The 16323-nt window shown below is 45.0% G+C and overlaps 1 protein-coding gene across 1 annotated transcript in view; it reads right to left on the bottom strand.

Annotated features, from left to right (window-relative positions):
• The window catches only part of PKHD1 (PKHD1 ciliary IPT domain containing fibrocystin/polyductin), a 249974-nt gene that overhangs the window by 217332 nt on the left and 16319 nt on the right, over window positions 1–16323 (bottom strand). Inside the window, 4 exon segments of the mRNA XM_054383383.1 lie at window positions 7365–7507; window positions 9768–9913; window positions 11335–11445; window positions 11447–11469. Coding sequence (XP_054239358.1) covers window positions 7365–7507; window positions 9768–9913; window positions 11335–11445; window positions 11447–11469 — 423 coding nt within the window.

Raw genomic sequence — 16323 nt, 5'->3', positions numbered from 1 at the left:
CTCTCTCAACTTCAGAGAGTTCACAGTTTGCCTGCATTTTTCTTCTCTGCATTTAGAATAAGAAAAAAGTTACCCACAACTTCACAGATTTTGCAACGTGCTTCACCTCTTTCCTTCCCCAAACCTTGTGACAATGCTCTTACTTGTCATCCATTCAAACACAGCCAAAGACAATTTCTGCCTCAAAGACCTGCATATAAACATGAGAGAAACAAGTAGACAGGGAAGCCTAAATAAATTATGGCACCCTGCCTATATTTTGTTTCTGTTGTCCAGAAATTGTCTAGAGTCACCTCAGGTGTTCTGTAGTTCCTACAGAAGCCTTGTGTCTTCTTTGAGGCAACACTGAAATTCCAGGAGCATTTTAAGTGGCATTAGATAGAATCATAGAATTGTTAGGGCTGGAAGGGATGTCAAGGATCATCCAGTTCCAACCCCCCTGCCATGGGCAGGGACACCTCACACTACAGCAGGTTGCTCACAGCCACATCCAGCCTGGCTGCAAAAACCTCCGGGGATGAGGCTTCCACCACCTCCCTGGGCAACCTGTGCCAGTCTCTCACCACCCTCATGGGGAAGAACTTCTTTCTAACACCCAATCTGAATCTATCCATTTCTAGTTTTGCTCCATTCTCCCCAGCCCTATCACTCCCTGACACCCTAAAAAGTCCCTCCCCAGCTTTCTTGTAGGCCCCCTTAAGATTCCAGAAAGCCATAGTAAGATCTTCCCAGAACCTTCTCTTCTCCAGATTGAGCAGCCCCAACTCTCTCAGTCTGTCCGCATAGGAGAGGAGCTCCAGCCCTGTGATCATCCTCATGGCCCTTCTCTAGACACATTCCAGCACCTCCAGATCCTTCTTGTAATAGGGGCTCCAGAACTGGATGCAGTACTCCAGGTGGGATCTCACCAGAGCTGAGTAGAGGGGGAGAATCACCTCCCTTGACCTGCTGGCCACACTTCTCTTGATGCAGCCCAGGATCTGGTTGGCTTTCTGGGCTACAAGTGCACACTGGTGGCTCATGTTGAGCTTCTCATCCACCAGCACCCCCAAGTTCTTTTCTTCAGAGCTGCTCTCAAGCCTGTCACTTATTTGTGTTTTGGCAAATGAAAGCTATCTAAGAGGACTAAATACCACAAAACTTACATGTGCAACAGTCTCATTAGAACCAGTTCATTACAGGATTTCTCCCAAAGAGATAGGATGGACGATTTTCTTTTAGCTACTGAGAACCTCTCAAAACTAGCAAAGATGAAGGATTTCCAAGCTCTGATGTACCTGCCCTTTCCTTCCCTACAAACCCAAAACTCTCCTGTCAGAAGAAAAATTTGTTTCCCTTTTGTAATAGAGTATAAGAGCTTCTTCTGCTTTATTGTTGTGCTCTACCAGTGACATGAAAGGCTGTAATAAGCTCAGATGTGATAAAGGAGAATGTTCATCTAGCTGAGATGAATGACCAACTAGAACAACCCTAGCACATAGAATAGAAAGTAGAATCACAGAATGTTAGAGGTTGGAAGAGACCTCTAGAGATCATTGAGTCCAACCCCCCCCACCAAAATTACCCCATGGCAGGTCACACAGTTTCAAAAGACTCCAAATGAGGAGACTCCATGATCACTCTGGACAACATGCTCCAGGGCTCCTTCACCCTCACCATAAAGCAGTTTCTCCTTGTGATGGTTTTAAACTAAAAGAGGCGAGTGTTCAACTAAAGAGAAGGAAGAATGTTTTCACTATGAGGGTGGTAAAACACTGACACAGGTTGCCCAGAGACATGATAGAAGCTCCCTCCCTGAAAACATTCCAGGTCAGGTTGCTCAGGACCCTGAGCAACCTGATCTACTTGAAGATGTCCCTGCTGACTGCAGGGGGGCTTGGACTAGATGACCTTTCAAGGTCCCTTGTAACTCAAAAATATTCAGTGATTGTATAGTTCTATAAAAATCTAAGCTAAAGGGAATGGTTGCAAAGGGTGTAAAGAGATTGGAGGAAGCAAACCCCAGGAATAGCCTACTTTGTCTATGCACCCTAGATCAAATCGAGGACTGCTTCCTCCCTTTCAGCTGGAAGGAGGCACAGCTCTCATCTCCAGACCCTGCAGCTCCTGTCCATCTGATGGAGATGCCACTCTTGGAGGAGATGTCCATTTCTCATGCCTTCCTTGGGGACCTCTGAGGGCCTCCTATCCCCCTACTCCCAGAGGATTTAATACCTTTTCTCAGTTAGGAGGAAGTTTTGGCCCTTCATTCACCTAAACACAAATATCCCTTGGTGTTATTGGTGCCATTACCTCCTGCCACAACCTAAAAATATTAGCTAGAGATTGTGGCACTTTTAATATGTCCTAAAAGGGTAGTCTGCTTGTTCTGAGGAACAGTTCTCCCTGCTTAATTGGTTGGTGTTCAAACCTCAGTATAAAGCTTCTTTATGCTTTATATTTCCTACAAAGATAAAACCAACTAATCACATGTAACACAGTCCCATCACTGAGATGAATTTCTTCATCCCATTACAGCTTCTTTTTGAGTATCAGACATGATGGCAGCCAAATCTCTGCATGTTGGTAATGGGTTAGAGACTGACTGCCCTCCCCTCTGTCTTTGAGGGATACTCTGGCTTAAGCCAGGAACCTGGGATGCTCAGCACAAGGGCTTTGTTCTGGGTCACTGTTTAACAACAACTGCTGGACATGTGATGAGGCTAAAGCCCCCTAGGAGTTTCAAGGGCAATTGCAGAATGATTGATCAGCTGCCCAAGGAGTCCCAGTGCCAAACCACACATCTACAGTTATCCACAGCTCACACAACAGACTGCAGAGCAGCACATTAATGTATGCTCAGAAGAGAAGACAAATGTTAAAAATGAAAAAGGAGAGGGGACAAAGAGACCTGTTGAGGTCATCCAGTCCAACCCCTGCAGATGAAGTACTGCTCCCTAAGAGACATTTATTTCATGCAGTTGAGCTTCAGAAGTCCAAAGAGATGACTTTGAAGGCATCAGTTTCACTGCCTGATAGATCTCTGTCAGAACACTCCTGATGTGTAATCAGGACGTTTGGGGTTTTTCTCTTAATTTTCTTTCTGTATTGGAAAGACAGAACAGACTGTTTGGATCCTTTGGTTTCATCTTCACAATAAACAACAGAGTTCCTTCCTGTTACTGATGGTTCCATTTCCACAACACATCCTCTTCTTGTCTTCTGCATCTACTCATACCAATCACCTCATTCCCCTGTCTACAGTCCAGCCTTGTTCCTAGCTCAATGTATCTTCTCCTTGGTATATCTGCCCTGCTACAAACCAAACTCATTCCTCTCCCCCTTTTTGTCCCATACAAAGAGCTCCACCAGCCATGTCCCTCTTCATTTCAAAGCAGCCTCATTTTATTTCTAGCCTTTAATCTAAATCCCCTTCCTTGAACATCCAACATAAGCTGGGCAACAGCAGGCCCAGGACTTGCTAACGAAGATCCCAAGAGCTGTTGCACCAAAGCCTTAAAGCCAGATCTATTTTTCCAAGCATGGTGATGCAATCAGGCAAATCAGACTTGGCTTTTTCCACCACAGACCTTCTTATAAGTTCATCTCCTTTTACAGGTGGCTTCTTTACCTTCCCCTCCATATCAAACACACAATCTCAGGGACTGGCTTACTGCAAAACCTAATGTGTGACACATAACCTACTGTCCCCTAATAGGAATATTCAGTTATTTTCTCACCTACCTGAAGCACTAAAGAAGGGGGGAGCTCTGGGTTTCAAGCCTTTTACCAGAACTTTAAAGACTGGTGAGTTGAGGGTTTTATTTCATTTTTTGGGTTTAGGGTTTTTTTTTTCTTTCTTTCTTTGTTTTTTCCCCCCAAAGGAAGCGTGAGTTTGTTATTTTTTTATATAATCTTATTTAATTTTATTAGTTTTCTTATGTTTAAGGGTAAAACTCAAATTTAACCTCTGTTCTGATCTGATTTTTCTGCAGCTTGCAAAATACAACAGCTTTCATAAAAGAATCTAGGCTTCAGGCTGGATGAGGCTCTGGCCAGCCTGATCTAATGTAAGGTGTCCCTGCCCATGGCAGGGGGTTAGAACTAGATGATCCTTGTGGTCCCTTCCAACCCTGACTGATTCTATGATTCTATTCTGTGTTCCTATTCCTTGTGCTCTGGATTGATCATCTTTCAGTACTCAGCCTACCCAGTTCTTGCTGAGGATCAAACCCCACTCAACACCCATTCCTCAGGAAGACCCCTTGGGGCAGGCTTATGGATTGATCCTGCTGAGCCCAGCTGTTCCTCATGTCTTAGAAAGCTGCCTCTTCAACAGGAAAGAAGTCACATTTCCTACCTGCAGAGCTTTGCCCTGCAGATTTGATCACGGGTAAGCTAGATGGACTGGTTGCAGATTCCCACGTGAACATCGCTAATCTTAGGCAGGCCAGACACAACATGACCTAGTGCTGAAACCCCAGGGCAGCAAGCTGCCACCTGACATCCTGCAGTGCTGGAGGGGAGGTGTTTCTGCTTCACAGCAGGCTGTAAGGGAAGAAATGCAGCTTGAACTCTTCACTTCTCATCACCCAGTCCAGGAGCAACACCGAGAAATGTCAGAGAAGCATCTAACCTGGCCCCAGCAGCCTCTGCATCAAAGGAGCCCTGGGGCACTCCAGCCCTATCCCTCCTGTCTCCTTCACGGCTCATTGTCCCACATCCCTGAAGTCACTTTGCCACCTCTCCCACGTGGAGGAGGCTATGAAAGAGAGGTCTGAGCACTGGATGTGTGAGTGCCAGGTGGCAAACTTCCCCAGGCAAAGAGCAGCACATAAACCACGAGGTGAGACTGGACTAACTGCACTTACTAAATCCTCTCGTGGGGGGATGTGATCCTTTGAATAGCAAAAGTAACACTGTCTGGAGAGCATCTTGCTCTATGTACAGATTCATCAATGCCACATGCAGATGTGTGCAGGCTGAATACCTCTGTCACAAGCAGCCTGTTACACACTCACTCACAGGCTCAAACAGCTAGCAAAGGATTTTCTTTTGTCTAATGAAAAATATCAACATTTTTCTGTAAATAATTCCACTGACAGCAACATCTTTTTTAACTCAACTGGTGAGATTATTTTTAACTCAGCTGGTGAGATTTACAAGGCTGCAGGCTGCAGAATCCTTCTCAGTCCTGAGAAGGTTCTGCCCCTATGCTTGGATCTCATGAGACCCCCACTTGCAGTGCTATGTCCAGCTCTGGAGTCCTCAGCACAGGAAAGACATGGACCTCTTGGAACAGATCTACAGCAGGCCACCAAAATGATCGGAGGGCTGTAACCTCTCTGCTGAGAAGAGACTGAAACATTTGGGATTGTTCAGCCTGCATGAAGCTTCAGGGAGATCTTATTTCAACCTTTTGTACTTAGAGGCAGCTTATAAGAAAGATGGGGACCTTCCAACAGGACCTGTTGGGACAAGACAAGGGGTGATGGTTTCAAACTAAAGGAAGGGAGACTCAGATTGGATAGAAGGAAGGAAATTTTTAAACTGAGGGTGGTGAGACACTGGCACAGGTTGTCCAGAAAGGTGGTAGAAATCCCATCCCTGGAGACATTCCAGGCCAGGCTGGATGGGGCTCCAGAAAACCTGATCTAGTTGAAGATGTCCCTGCTTACTGCAGGAGGTTTGGACTAGATGACTTTAAAATGTGTCTTTCAACTGAAACCATTCAGCAATTCTATGGAAATCCAGGGAAGGGGAGAGAAGGTTCTTCTTGTAACTGGTCTCAAAGTAGCAGTGCCAGTCTCCCTTTGGTCAGTGAGGCAACACACCCCTTGCAGCTTCTCTCCACAAGAGGAAACAGCAAGCGGGCACCCAGCAATCAGCATTCACTTGCTGACATCTAGTGTCAGCCGTAAGCATTGTGGTCCTGCCTGCGAGACGATTTTCTTCAGGCTCCCTCTGCTGCCGACCACTCAGTGGATTTTGAACATAGTTATTAATGTTTGCATAGCTCGATGACATTTTATTCTCCTGTTCTTCCTGTAATCACCAAACTTCCCCGTCTTGTGCTTTGGGGTTTTTTTTGGTTTGTTTTGTTTGTTTGTTTGGGGTGGGTTTTGTTGTTGTTCTGGTGGGTTTTGTGTGTGTGTGTGTTTTGTTTTGTTTTGTTTTGTTTTGTTTTGTTTTGTTTTGTTTTGTTTTGTTTTGTTTTGTTTTTTCCCATCAGCATCAAGGAATAAAATGACAAAATGACAGAAGTTAATTTAGCATTTTATAACAAATTAAGGTGAAAAGAACTCCTGGATGTCTCTTGTTCCCAACTCTTCCTTCAATTTCTTGTTCAGCTGGTTTCTGGTTCAGCAACTAATCAAGTGAGCTTCTAACTACCCTGCAGGATGGAGGTTCCAGGTGTCTTTGAGCAAAATCCTGGCAGTTGACTCTGATGGATGCTTTCATTGCCACTTTTCTTCCAGGTGCATAAAGGATAAGGAGCCCTAGACTGTCACCTGGATGATGGATCTCTGGATGGCCAAAGAGCAACAGATATTTCTGTAGATCTTCAGTACTAGGACATGTTGCATTGCTGCAGCACCAAGGTAGATCTTTAGGTAAAAGTCTTAAATCCTGCCTTATACAGATCTTAGGAGCCTAATTCTGTGCTGCCACTAGGGGAGGGAGAAAATATGGCTTGTCCTAGGAAAATCCCATTTCAAAGAGTTCCAAAACTGAGGTAGTGTTATTTCTCTCTTTGAGAAAGCTGGAGATCATGGCATGCCCTGCTGCCTCTCTCCAGGTAAGGAGGATGCTCTGGCTGTAGGATGATCCCCTCTTCCTCTTGAGGAATTCAAATCCTCATCTCCACCTTCCCAAAGGTGTGACCTGGCCACAGTAAAACATTTATTCCCTCTCCTATTCATGCTTTTTCTCCCCTTACCCTACCTAAGCTGTCCTACCACACAATCAGAACATAAATTTATGGGGCCATAGAAAAGTCTCATTTAAAGGAGCTCAACTCACTCAGATGCTCATGATGGCCAGGAGTTGCTTTCACACCTAACTCTACAGCCCTCATCCACATGTCATGTGAGAGAGTTTTCCCAAGGAATAGCTGCCAACAAGGAATTGTTTGTGTTTTGCACAGCTTATGTTTTGCACCACAAAGCACAAAAGGCCTCAGGTCCGTGGTCATTGACAAAAAAACTCCCACAGAAAGATATTGCCTTTGGACTGAGCTCTAAAAACAGAAGCCAGTTGAGCTCCTCTCCTTTCTCCAGAGCTGCTGCTTCTCTCTGTTCCCACTGAGGCCACCTACTTTTTGGTTAGGATAGGTTTTTATGGGACATTTTTAGCACAGCACCAGGCTTGGTATCTTATCTCACTGTGTAAGCATGGGGCAAGGCAGCTTAGATCTGTTGTCATGGTGTTGTCCAATAGTCCACAGCTGGTGCCACAGACTATGACCAAAGTCTTCCTAGGGGAAAATCCAGTTCCATGCAGATAAATTGCTCCTCCATTCAAGCCACTTTGGTAAAGAACAGAAAATGAGGTTTAAGACAGAGCCTGCCAGTTGTCAACAAGGGTATTGTTCACAGAATTATTGAGGCTGGAAAAGACCTCTGAGATCATCAAGTCCAGCCTATGACCTGGGTTCATAATTTAGCTTTCATACCAGCTTGGGAGAAGTCACAGGATCAGAGGATGTTAGGGGTTGGAAGGGACCTCCAGAGACCATCGAGTCCAACCCCCCTGCCAGAGCAGGACCAGAGAATCCAGCACAGGTCACACAGGAATGCATCCAGATGGGGCTTGAAAGTCTCCAGAGAAGGAGACTCCACAACCTCTGTGAGGACCCTGTGACCCTCACAGTGAAGAAGTTCCTCCTCATGTTGAGGTGGAATCTCTTGTGCTGGAGTTGATATCCATTGCCCCTTGTCTCTGCCTTCCATGAAGCAGGAGAGTCTGTTCAAAGCTCTCCTCATCTACCAACTTCCCCACACAGGTCTCAAAGCCAGCACTTTTTAATTCCACATGTGCAAAGAGTCAAATAAAGTTTGAAAGCCTGCAAAGTTGAATATATTAATAACCTGAACTCTTTGGGCTCTTGGTCAATTGTCAGCTTAATCCTAGATGCCTGGAAGGCATTGGTGTAATTTATTTATTCTTTTTATTATATAGGAGGAAAATTATATTAAAAAGACGAAGCTGTGGAGGTTCTGAATAGGAGATTGAACTCAGCCACACCACCATTCACAAGACACTATAACATTAAGGAATTCCTTGCACCTGGGCTGCCTGCAGCTAGAAAAATCTCCCCTTGGTGCTATGGTATCTGAATAATATTCAGATGGTAAAGGACATTTTCTCTTATTTATGCATTCTGGAGTAATAGAAAACGACAAGGGCATTTGGGGGAAGGAACAATAATGCTGGACTTGCAGCAAGAAGTGCATTTCTTCACTGGTGGTCATCTAACATCACAGTATCACAGAACATTGGTTGGGAAATTGGTCCACAGTGCTTGGAAGGGGTCTCCAGAGATCATCAGGTCCAACCCCCCCTGCCAGAGCAGCATCACTCAGGGTAGTCTGCACAGGAATGCATCCAGGTGGGTTTGGAAAGGCTCCAGAGAAAGAGACTCCACAACCCCCCTGGGCAGCCTGCTCCAGGGCTCTGTCACCCTCCCTGCAAAGAATTTTCTCCTCATGTTGAGGTGAAATCTTCTATGTTCTAGTTTGAACCCATTGTCCCTTGTCTTATCACTGTGAACCACCCAAAAGAGCCTGGCCCCCTCCACTTGACACCCACCCCTCAGCTATTGATAGACATTGATCAGATCCCCTCTCAGTCTTCTCTTCTCAAGACTAAACTAACATCTTGAGTCTCCACAAAGTCCAGCCAAACTGAACTGGAGGAAACTAAGGTGTGCATAAGAGAGGTTTCAAAAAGAGAAGAAAAAAATGAAATAATAAGATGATTGCAGGAATTGAAGGAATAAAAGTAGACTGGGTAGAAAAGAAGGAATATTTCTGTCTTCCCTTTATCTTCATTTCATTTCTCTCAGAAACTAGGAATCTGGTGTCTGATTGCCACACAGAAAGGTAGTAAGCCTTCTTCCTAAAAGATTTGTCTATAAGTGGACCAGATTCATCATTAATGTCCTCTATGCCCAATGAACAGCCAAGACCTTATGGGGAAAAAAAATGACAGGAAATTAGAATAAAAAACCTAACACTAAATAGAAAGTTTTAAAAGACACACCTTGAGATCTACCTCAGATTTTTGTCCATGAAGTCTACACAGACCACAATGTCAAAGTGGAAGAAACAGTTTGGGAGCTAGCAGGGTGAGAGTTGCCTCTCTACTACTTCCAGAAACCCAAAAGGCACATGAAGTGCTTTATGATCAACCCCCAGGGATCCTGGAGAAGGATGCTCTGTAGAGCTCATTTCTCCTGTCATGGCTGAACCTGTTACCAAGAATGAATGGATGGGATCATTTCAGAGCAGAGTTAAAGAAATGTGACAGAAAAGGAGTGTTATGGCACACCTGACATCCTGAGGACATCATCCATCCTGGCCTAGGGCAAACAGCTCAGCATCTCCTGTATGCTAGAATAAAATCAATATAAAGCAGCCAGGACTGATCAGAACTAGCAGGAAACACTGGGGCTACAGGAAAGCAACAAATTCCAGTGCTGGATTGACAGACTTCATAGACCTAAATTCCCTTTGCTCCATATCACCATCAGCAATAATAACACTGCTACAGATGATGCCAAATACAGGTCTGCTGTCTTTTCACCTGCTATGCCACTTCTGTTTCTGCTCAGTGATACAACAACAGGGTTCAAGGAAGGATCAAAGTTGATTGCAGTAGTTGATTGGCATCCAGAAATCAGTGTCATGTTTACAGCAGCACCTTCTGTCCTCTAGAAATAGAAAGGAAGGAAAGTTTGTGGCTAAGGATGAAGTTATTGCCTATATTCCTGCATGCTTATGTGCCTGCATCTCCCCTGCTTAGAATCATAGAATCATAGAATTGTTAGGGTTGGAAGGGACCTCAAGGATCACTCAGTTCCAACCCCCCTGCCATGGGCAGGGACACCTCACACTACAGCAGGTTGCTCAGAGCCACATCCAGCCTGGCTGCAAAAACCTCCAGGGATGAGGCTTCTATCACCTCCCTGTTCCAGTGTCTCACCACCTTCATGGGGAAGAATTTCTTCCTAACATCCAATCTGAATCTACCCATTTCTAGTTTGGTTCCATTCCCCCTAGTCCTATCACTATCTGACACCCTAAAAAGTCCCTCCCCAGCTTTCTTGTAGGCTCCCTTCAGATACTGGAAGGCCACAATAAGGTCTCCTTGGAGCCTTCTCCAGACTGAATAGCCCTAATTCCTAGTCTGTCTTCATAGGAGAGCAGCTCCATCCCTCTGCTCATCCTCATGGCCCTTCTCTGGACACCTTCCAGCTCCTCCAGATCCTTCTTGTACTTAATGTCAGGCATGTGGCACTAATGAAATTTGTATATACACCAGACTCTACTTATGTATGAACAGTTACATTGGCTTTAAAGAGAGTTATCAACCTTAAACCAACCCCAGACTATGCAGATGCTCATTGGCTGGATCAATATTAGCAAACTAAACAGTGGTAAGTCACAGGACAGTTTATCTCTATGCTGAAACTCTTACCCTTGTCCTGGGTTTCACTTTGCCATGTAGCAAAGAGTCCTGCTGCCAACAAACCCTAGGGATGCTTTTGCATGACACAGAAAACATCCAAAGGAGATCTGGATCTAAAGGAGAAGATTTGACACGTTCTTCAGGGAGGTGGAAACATTCTGGATCAGGTTGTATGAGGCTCTGAGCAGCTTGATAGAGTTGAAGATGTCCCTGCCCACTGTACAATGGTTGGACTAGTTGACTTTTAAAGGTACCTTGCAACCCAAACCATTCCATGATTGGGAGCTGAAAAGGGTTCCAACAATGTGAGCAAGAGCAATTATCTCAGGCATGTTTACTCCACCAATAGACAACTGAAAGTGCAGAGGGAGCATTTTGCTGGAGTTGCAAGTGCCAGATTTGTTTATGCAAGGTGCAGCTGATGACATTGCAGTCTGGATTTCTTTGTTGTTTCACTGGTTTTCATAAATCCCTTATTGATTATTGGTAATCAACTGTTAATCTACTGTTAATCTAAACTCTCAGTGGAGTACATTATAAACTGTCCCACAGCCAAAACTTGGCTGATGGGCTACCATTTGCCCTTCTAGAGTAGCTCAGGTCAGGAAACCATAGAGAGGCCTATAGACTGCTGACCATTCCTAAAAAGATGTGGTTTCTCACCTGAGAGGGAACTTTGTATTCAATTCTTGTTGAATTTCTATCATCCTTCAAACCTGGGCAAGGCTGAGACCCAAACAACACCAAGTTTACCCCTTCCAGACTGGTCCCCCCTTCTAAGAGCCACTCTTAGTCCTCCTACCAAAAAAAAAAAAAAAAAAAAAAATTCCACTACATTCAACATGTAGATTGACATTTTAATATACAAAGAATTATTAATAGGTGACTACTTGATGTTGTTAAAGGTCTTCTCCAACTCTCTGATTACAGAAAGCTGTACTTTCTCTCAGCTGACCTGTTGGATCTGTTTCCATTTTGCAACAATGTGCTCTTGTGGCCAAGAGAGCCAATGGGATCCTGGGATGTATCAGGAAAGGTGTCCAGCAGGGCTGGGGAAGTTCTTCTACCTCTCTGCTCTGCCCTGCTGAGACCACAGCTGCAATACTGTGTCCAGTTTGGGGCTCCCCAGGTCAAGAGAGACAGAGACCTGCTGGAGAGAATCCAATGGAGAGCCAGGAGGATGCTTAGGGGACTTGAGCATCTCCCCTATGAAGAGAGACTGAGAGCCCTGGGGCTGTTTAGTGTGGAGAAGAGAAGGCTGAGAGGGGATCTGATCAATGTCTATCAATATGTGAGGGGTGGGTGTCAAGTGGAGGGGGCCAGGCTCTTTTGGGTGGTTCACAGTGATAAGACAAGGAACAATGGGTTCAGACTTGAACATAGAAGATTTCAGCTCAACATGAGGAGAAACTTCTTTGCAGTGAGGGTGACAGAGCCCTGGAACAGGCTGCCCAGGGGGGTTGTGGACTCTCCTCTGGAGACTTTTCAAACCCCCCTGGATGCATTCCTGTGCAGACTACCCTAAGTGATGCTGCTCTGGCAGGGGGGTTGGACCCTGGGCAGGGCTGATCTCTTGAGGTCCCTTCCAACCTCTGATACACTGTGAGACTGTGTGATACTGCTTGGCCTGGATTCTTCTCTTTTACCAAAGAGCCTTCTTGCTTTTGATTTGTATTCTTGTCTGTGATGCAGGAGGACTGGGTTTGCTCCTCAGTTTATTTTTTAACGACATACTTGTTTAAGCCAGCAAGGTCTGGCCTGTGATCTCAACCTTAGAAAGGTCCCCAGCCCAATAATGAAATAAGGAAGGAAGGAAGAAGCAGTAAGAATGGAAAATGAGCTTAACACAGCAGGTGTCTTCACAGTTCAAATAGCTGCCAAGCACCCTGCTGTCCAAAAAGCCTGTAGCATGTGCCTAGGAAACTGAGGTTAGAAAGGAGACTTGGCAGAGCTTGAGACTTATCAGAGTTGTGAGGAAAGTCATGGAGGGCTTGATTCTGTAAGGCACTGAGCAATCTCAGCCAGAGCTGAGCCTCTTCAGTCACATGCAGGATCACACCCAACAAGTCAGACCTGCACTTGACCCTTCTGCAGCTGCCAATCCCAATGCATTTACATTCCAGCCTCCTGGTAGGTTACACATAATTCTGCTCTTGCACAGTAGTGCTTGAACCCCAGCTCTGAGTGGTCTCATCTCAAAGAGCCCACTATCTCTTGCTGTACCTCTAGCTGATGTACCAGCTTAACTGCTCTCACATGAAATCACCAATACACCATACACAAGAACCTAGATGTCTAGCTTCAGGACCATTCACTCCCAATAAATTCTTTGCATGGTTTGTATTTTATGCTTCTGCTTCCTATGTCAGGGCTTCAATCAGTCCTCACACTTTTCACAAGATATCTAGTAGGCTACATATCAACATCTCAGCCATGATCATGGCATCCACATAACCTGTGCACTTCTGGTGCCCTTCTTTTGGGAGGCTCTCAGGCTGCCCTTCCAGTGCACCAAGGTAACTACAATTTAAGACCTCAGCATGTGATATGTGGTGGCCTAGTGTTGGTCCTCAGGAGCTACTGAATGAGGAGGTTGAAGGATATGGAGCATCCTCTTAGCACTGGTGCACTTTGTCTTCATTTGGTTATAGTGTGTAAGCATTATTGCCTGCTAAATCTTTAAAGCAACAGAGAAGTCTGGAAGTTTAATCTTCTAGATTTTCTCTGGCTGGAAGAAAAATCCAACAAGCAGCAGCAAGCAGATACACACTGAGGGAGCTCCAGTTCAGCCTAGAGGAGAGAAGACTCTGGAGGAACCTTAGAGCTGCCTTCTAGTAACTGAAGTGATCCTACAAGAAGGCTGGAGAGGGACTTTTCATAAGGGTGTCTAGCAATAGGACAAGAGGGAATGGTTTTAAGCTGAGGGAGAATAGGTTTAGACTGGATCTTAGGAAGAAGTTCTTCAGTGTGAGAGTGGTGTGACTTTGGAATAGGTTGCCTATGGGGGTTGTGGATGCCTCCTCCCTGGGGGTGTTCAAAGCCAGGCTGGATGTGACCTTGAGCAGCCAAGTCTAGAGGCATCCCTGCTCATGGCAGGGAGGTTGGAGTAGATGATATCTAAGGGCCCTTCCAACCTAGGCCATTCTGTGATTCTAACAGCAAGCTCCTTCCATTCACTGGAGCATTGGTATTATCTTCAGGAAGTTATCCCATGCTTGTAGACTCAGGTCATGGAGAAATCCCAGCATGACATCACTGAGACTAGTGGAACAAGAGGGACCTGATACACCAAAGCACAGCTTCCTCTCCTGTAAGGTTAAGCTTGCAGAACCAGAAACAAGAACTCAAAACTGAAGCCACTTGTCTGATGTGACAATTGCCAGATAAAGAGCCTCAGATTTAGAGTACAAGATCCATGTGTGTTGTGTACAGGGTGATGCTCTGGACTTTTGACATCTACACTTCTATCCATATGCAGTGAAATTCTACATGTGTGCACTTTACAATGAGATTGAAGAGAGGTATTTTAAATGAAAGAAATTAAAAACACAGATGGGAGCTGTAATTCTTTCCAATTATGAATGTTCAAGGCCTGTGTAATGTAAGATAACAAGATTATACTTGCTTTCTTTTTAATGAGTGACAGATCACTCTAATTGGGAGAAGAACTGGATTGTCAGCAAAGGAAATGAGAAGCAAGGCCCAAGCACTAAAATTTGTCATTCTTGTTTGTGTTGGAGTTTTTTGGTTGTGTTTGTTTGTTTGGGGGGGGGGGGGGGTGTTTGGTTTGTTTGCTTTGGGTTTTGTTTGTTTGTTTGTTTTGCTTTTAGAGTTTCTTTGATGAGTTAAAACAGTGAGTATCAACCTCAGTCCTGCTCCTGTACTGGTGATGTGAAAGGCTGCAACTAAATGCAGCCTGGGCGGTAGATACAACATCAAGACTAAAAGCTTCATAGAACCATAGAATGGTTTGAATTGGAAGAGACCTTTAATAGTCACTTAGGTCAACCACCCTGAATTCAGCAGGGACATCTTCAACTAGATCAGGTTGCTCAGAACCTCATCCAGTCTGACCTGGAAAGTTTCCTAGGATGGAGCACTTACCACTTCTCTGCATAACCTGGGTTAGTGTTCTATCAAACCAAGCATAAAAAGTTACTTCCTTCTATCTGGTCTAAATGACCTCTTCTCTCAGTTTAAAACCATCTCCAATTGTCATAGCTCAACAAGCCCTGCAAGAAAAGACTGTACCCATCTTTCTCACAGCCCCTCCCTTTCACAGAATCACAGAATCAATAAGGTTGGAAAAGACCTCAAGGATCATCGAGTCCAACCTGTCACCCTACACCTCATGACTACTAAACCATGTCACCAAGTACCACATCCAATCCCCTCTTGAACACCTCCAGGGATGGTGACTCCACCACCTCCCTGGGCAGCACATTCCGACGTCTAACAACTCTCTCTGTGAAGAACTTTCTCCTCACCTCCAGCCTAAACCTCCCCTGGTGCAGCTTGAGACTGTGTCCTCTTGTTCTGGTGCTGCTTGCCTGGGAGAAGAGCCCAACCCCCTCCTGGCTACAACCTCCCTGCAGGTAGTTGTAGACAGCAATGAGGTCATCCCTGAGCCTCCTCTTCTCCAGGCTAAACACCCCCAGCTCCCTCAGCCTCTCCTCATAGGGTTTGTGATCGAGGCCTCTCACCAGCCTCGTTGCCCCTCTCTGGAATTTTTCATCCTGGTCTCCTTGAGTCTACCAAAGACTCAACGCCCCTGGATCACAGCGATATTCTGTAGCAGAGTTCACCCCAAACCCCAATTTCTAAATCAAAATCCAATGCTTTTTTCAATGCAGGATTCTCTGTGGTGCAATGGCGCCACCGTGTGGTCACAGGCTGAATAACAGCCAAAGTCTCTCGGACGTCAGTTTCTGCAGAGCCGATTTTGAGAATGCAAACCTAAAAGGACTGAACCTTCTCGTCTGATTCACAGCAGGTACCTGAGATTTTAGCTGCTGTCGGTGCCCCAGTCACAGCAAGATGCATCAGAATACAGCCCAGCATGCGCTCAGTGAAGGGAAAGAGACAGATCTGGTTTGAAGCTATCCAAAGACAGTGATCAGTCCACTCGTTATAAACCACCTGTTCATTTCTATTTTCAGTCTTGCTGGATTCAACATCTCAGACTGGGTTTTTTTATGATTCTTTTTTTGTGATATGGAGAAACCCACAAGTGCCAGATAGTTTTTCTTTTTCCCCACTATGGAAGCAAAGTGCAATCACTCTGCCTCTTAATCCTCTTTTTGATAAGTTAACAGATTGAATTTCTTAAATCCTTTCCTCCAAGGCATTTTTGCATGGGTCTTTTCCTTTATGCAGACTTGGACTATGTCTCTGAACCCTTACAGGTGGCTGACAAACTCACTAAAGCCTTGGATTTCATCAGGGAATTCAAGGACTTGGCTGCTCTGGGAACAAAACAGCCTAATTTTTTTTTCCCCCAAATCCTAACCTTGAAATGAGAATCTAGCTGTCTTTAGAGCACTCAAAAACTAATGACACATTGCTTTGCTTTTGCTTTAAAGAGAGGAAACCACAAGGAAGGAAAGCAAATTAAATTAGAGCAGACTGAGGTTCACCTTCTCCTGAAATGAG

The sequence above is a fragment of the Indicator indicator genome, chromosome 9, assembly GCF_027791375.1.
Source record: "Indicator indicator isolate 239-I01 chromosome 9, UM_Iind_1.1, whole genome shotgun sequence".
Classification (NCBI taxonomy): Eukaryota; Metazoa; Chordata; class Aves; order Piciformes; family Indicatoridae; genus Indicator; species Indicator indicator.
The sequence above is the reverse complement of the archived record's forward strand: the minus strand, read 5'-3'. Positions and strand labels throughout refer to the sequence as shown.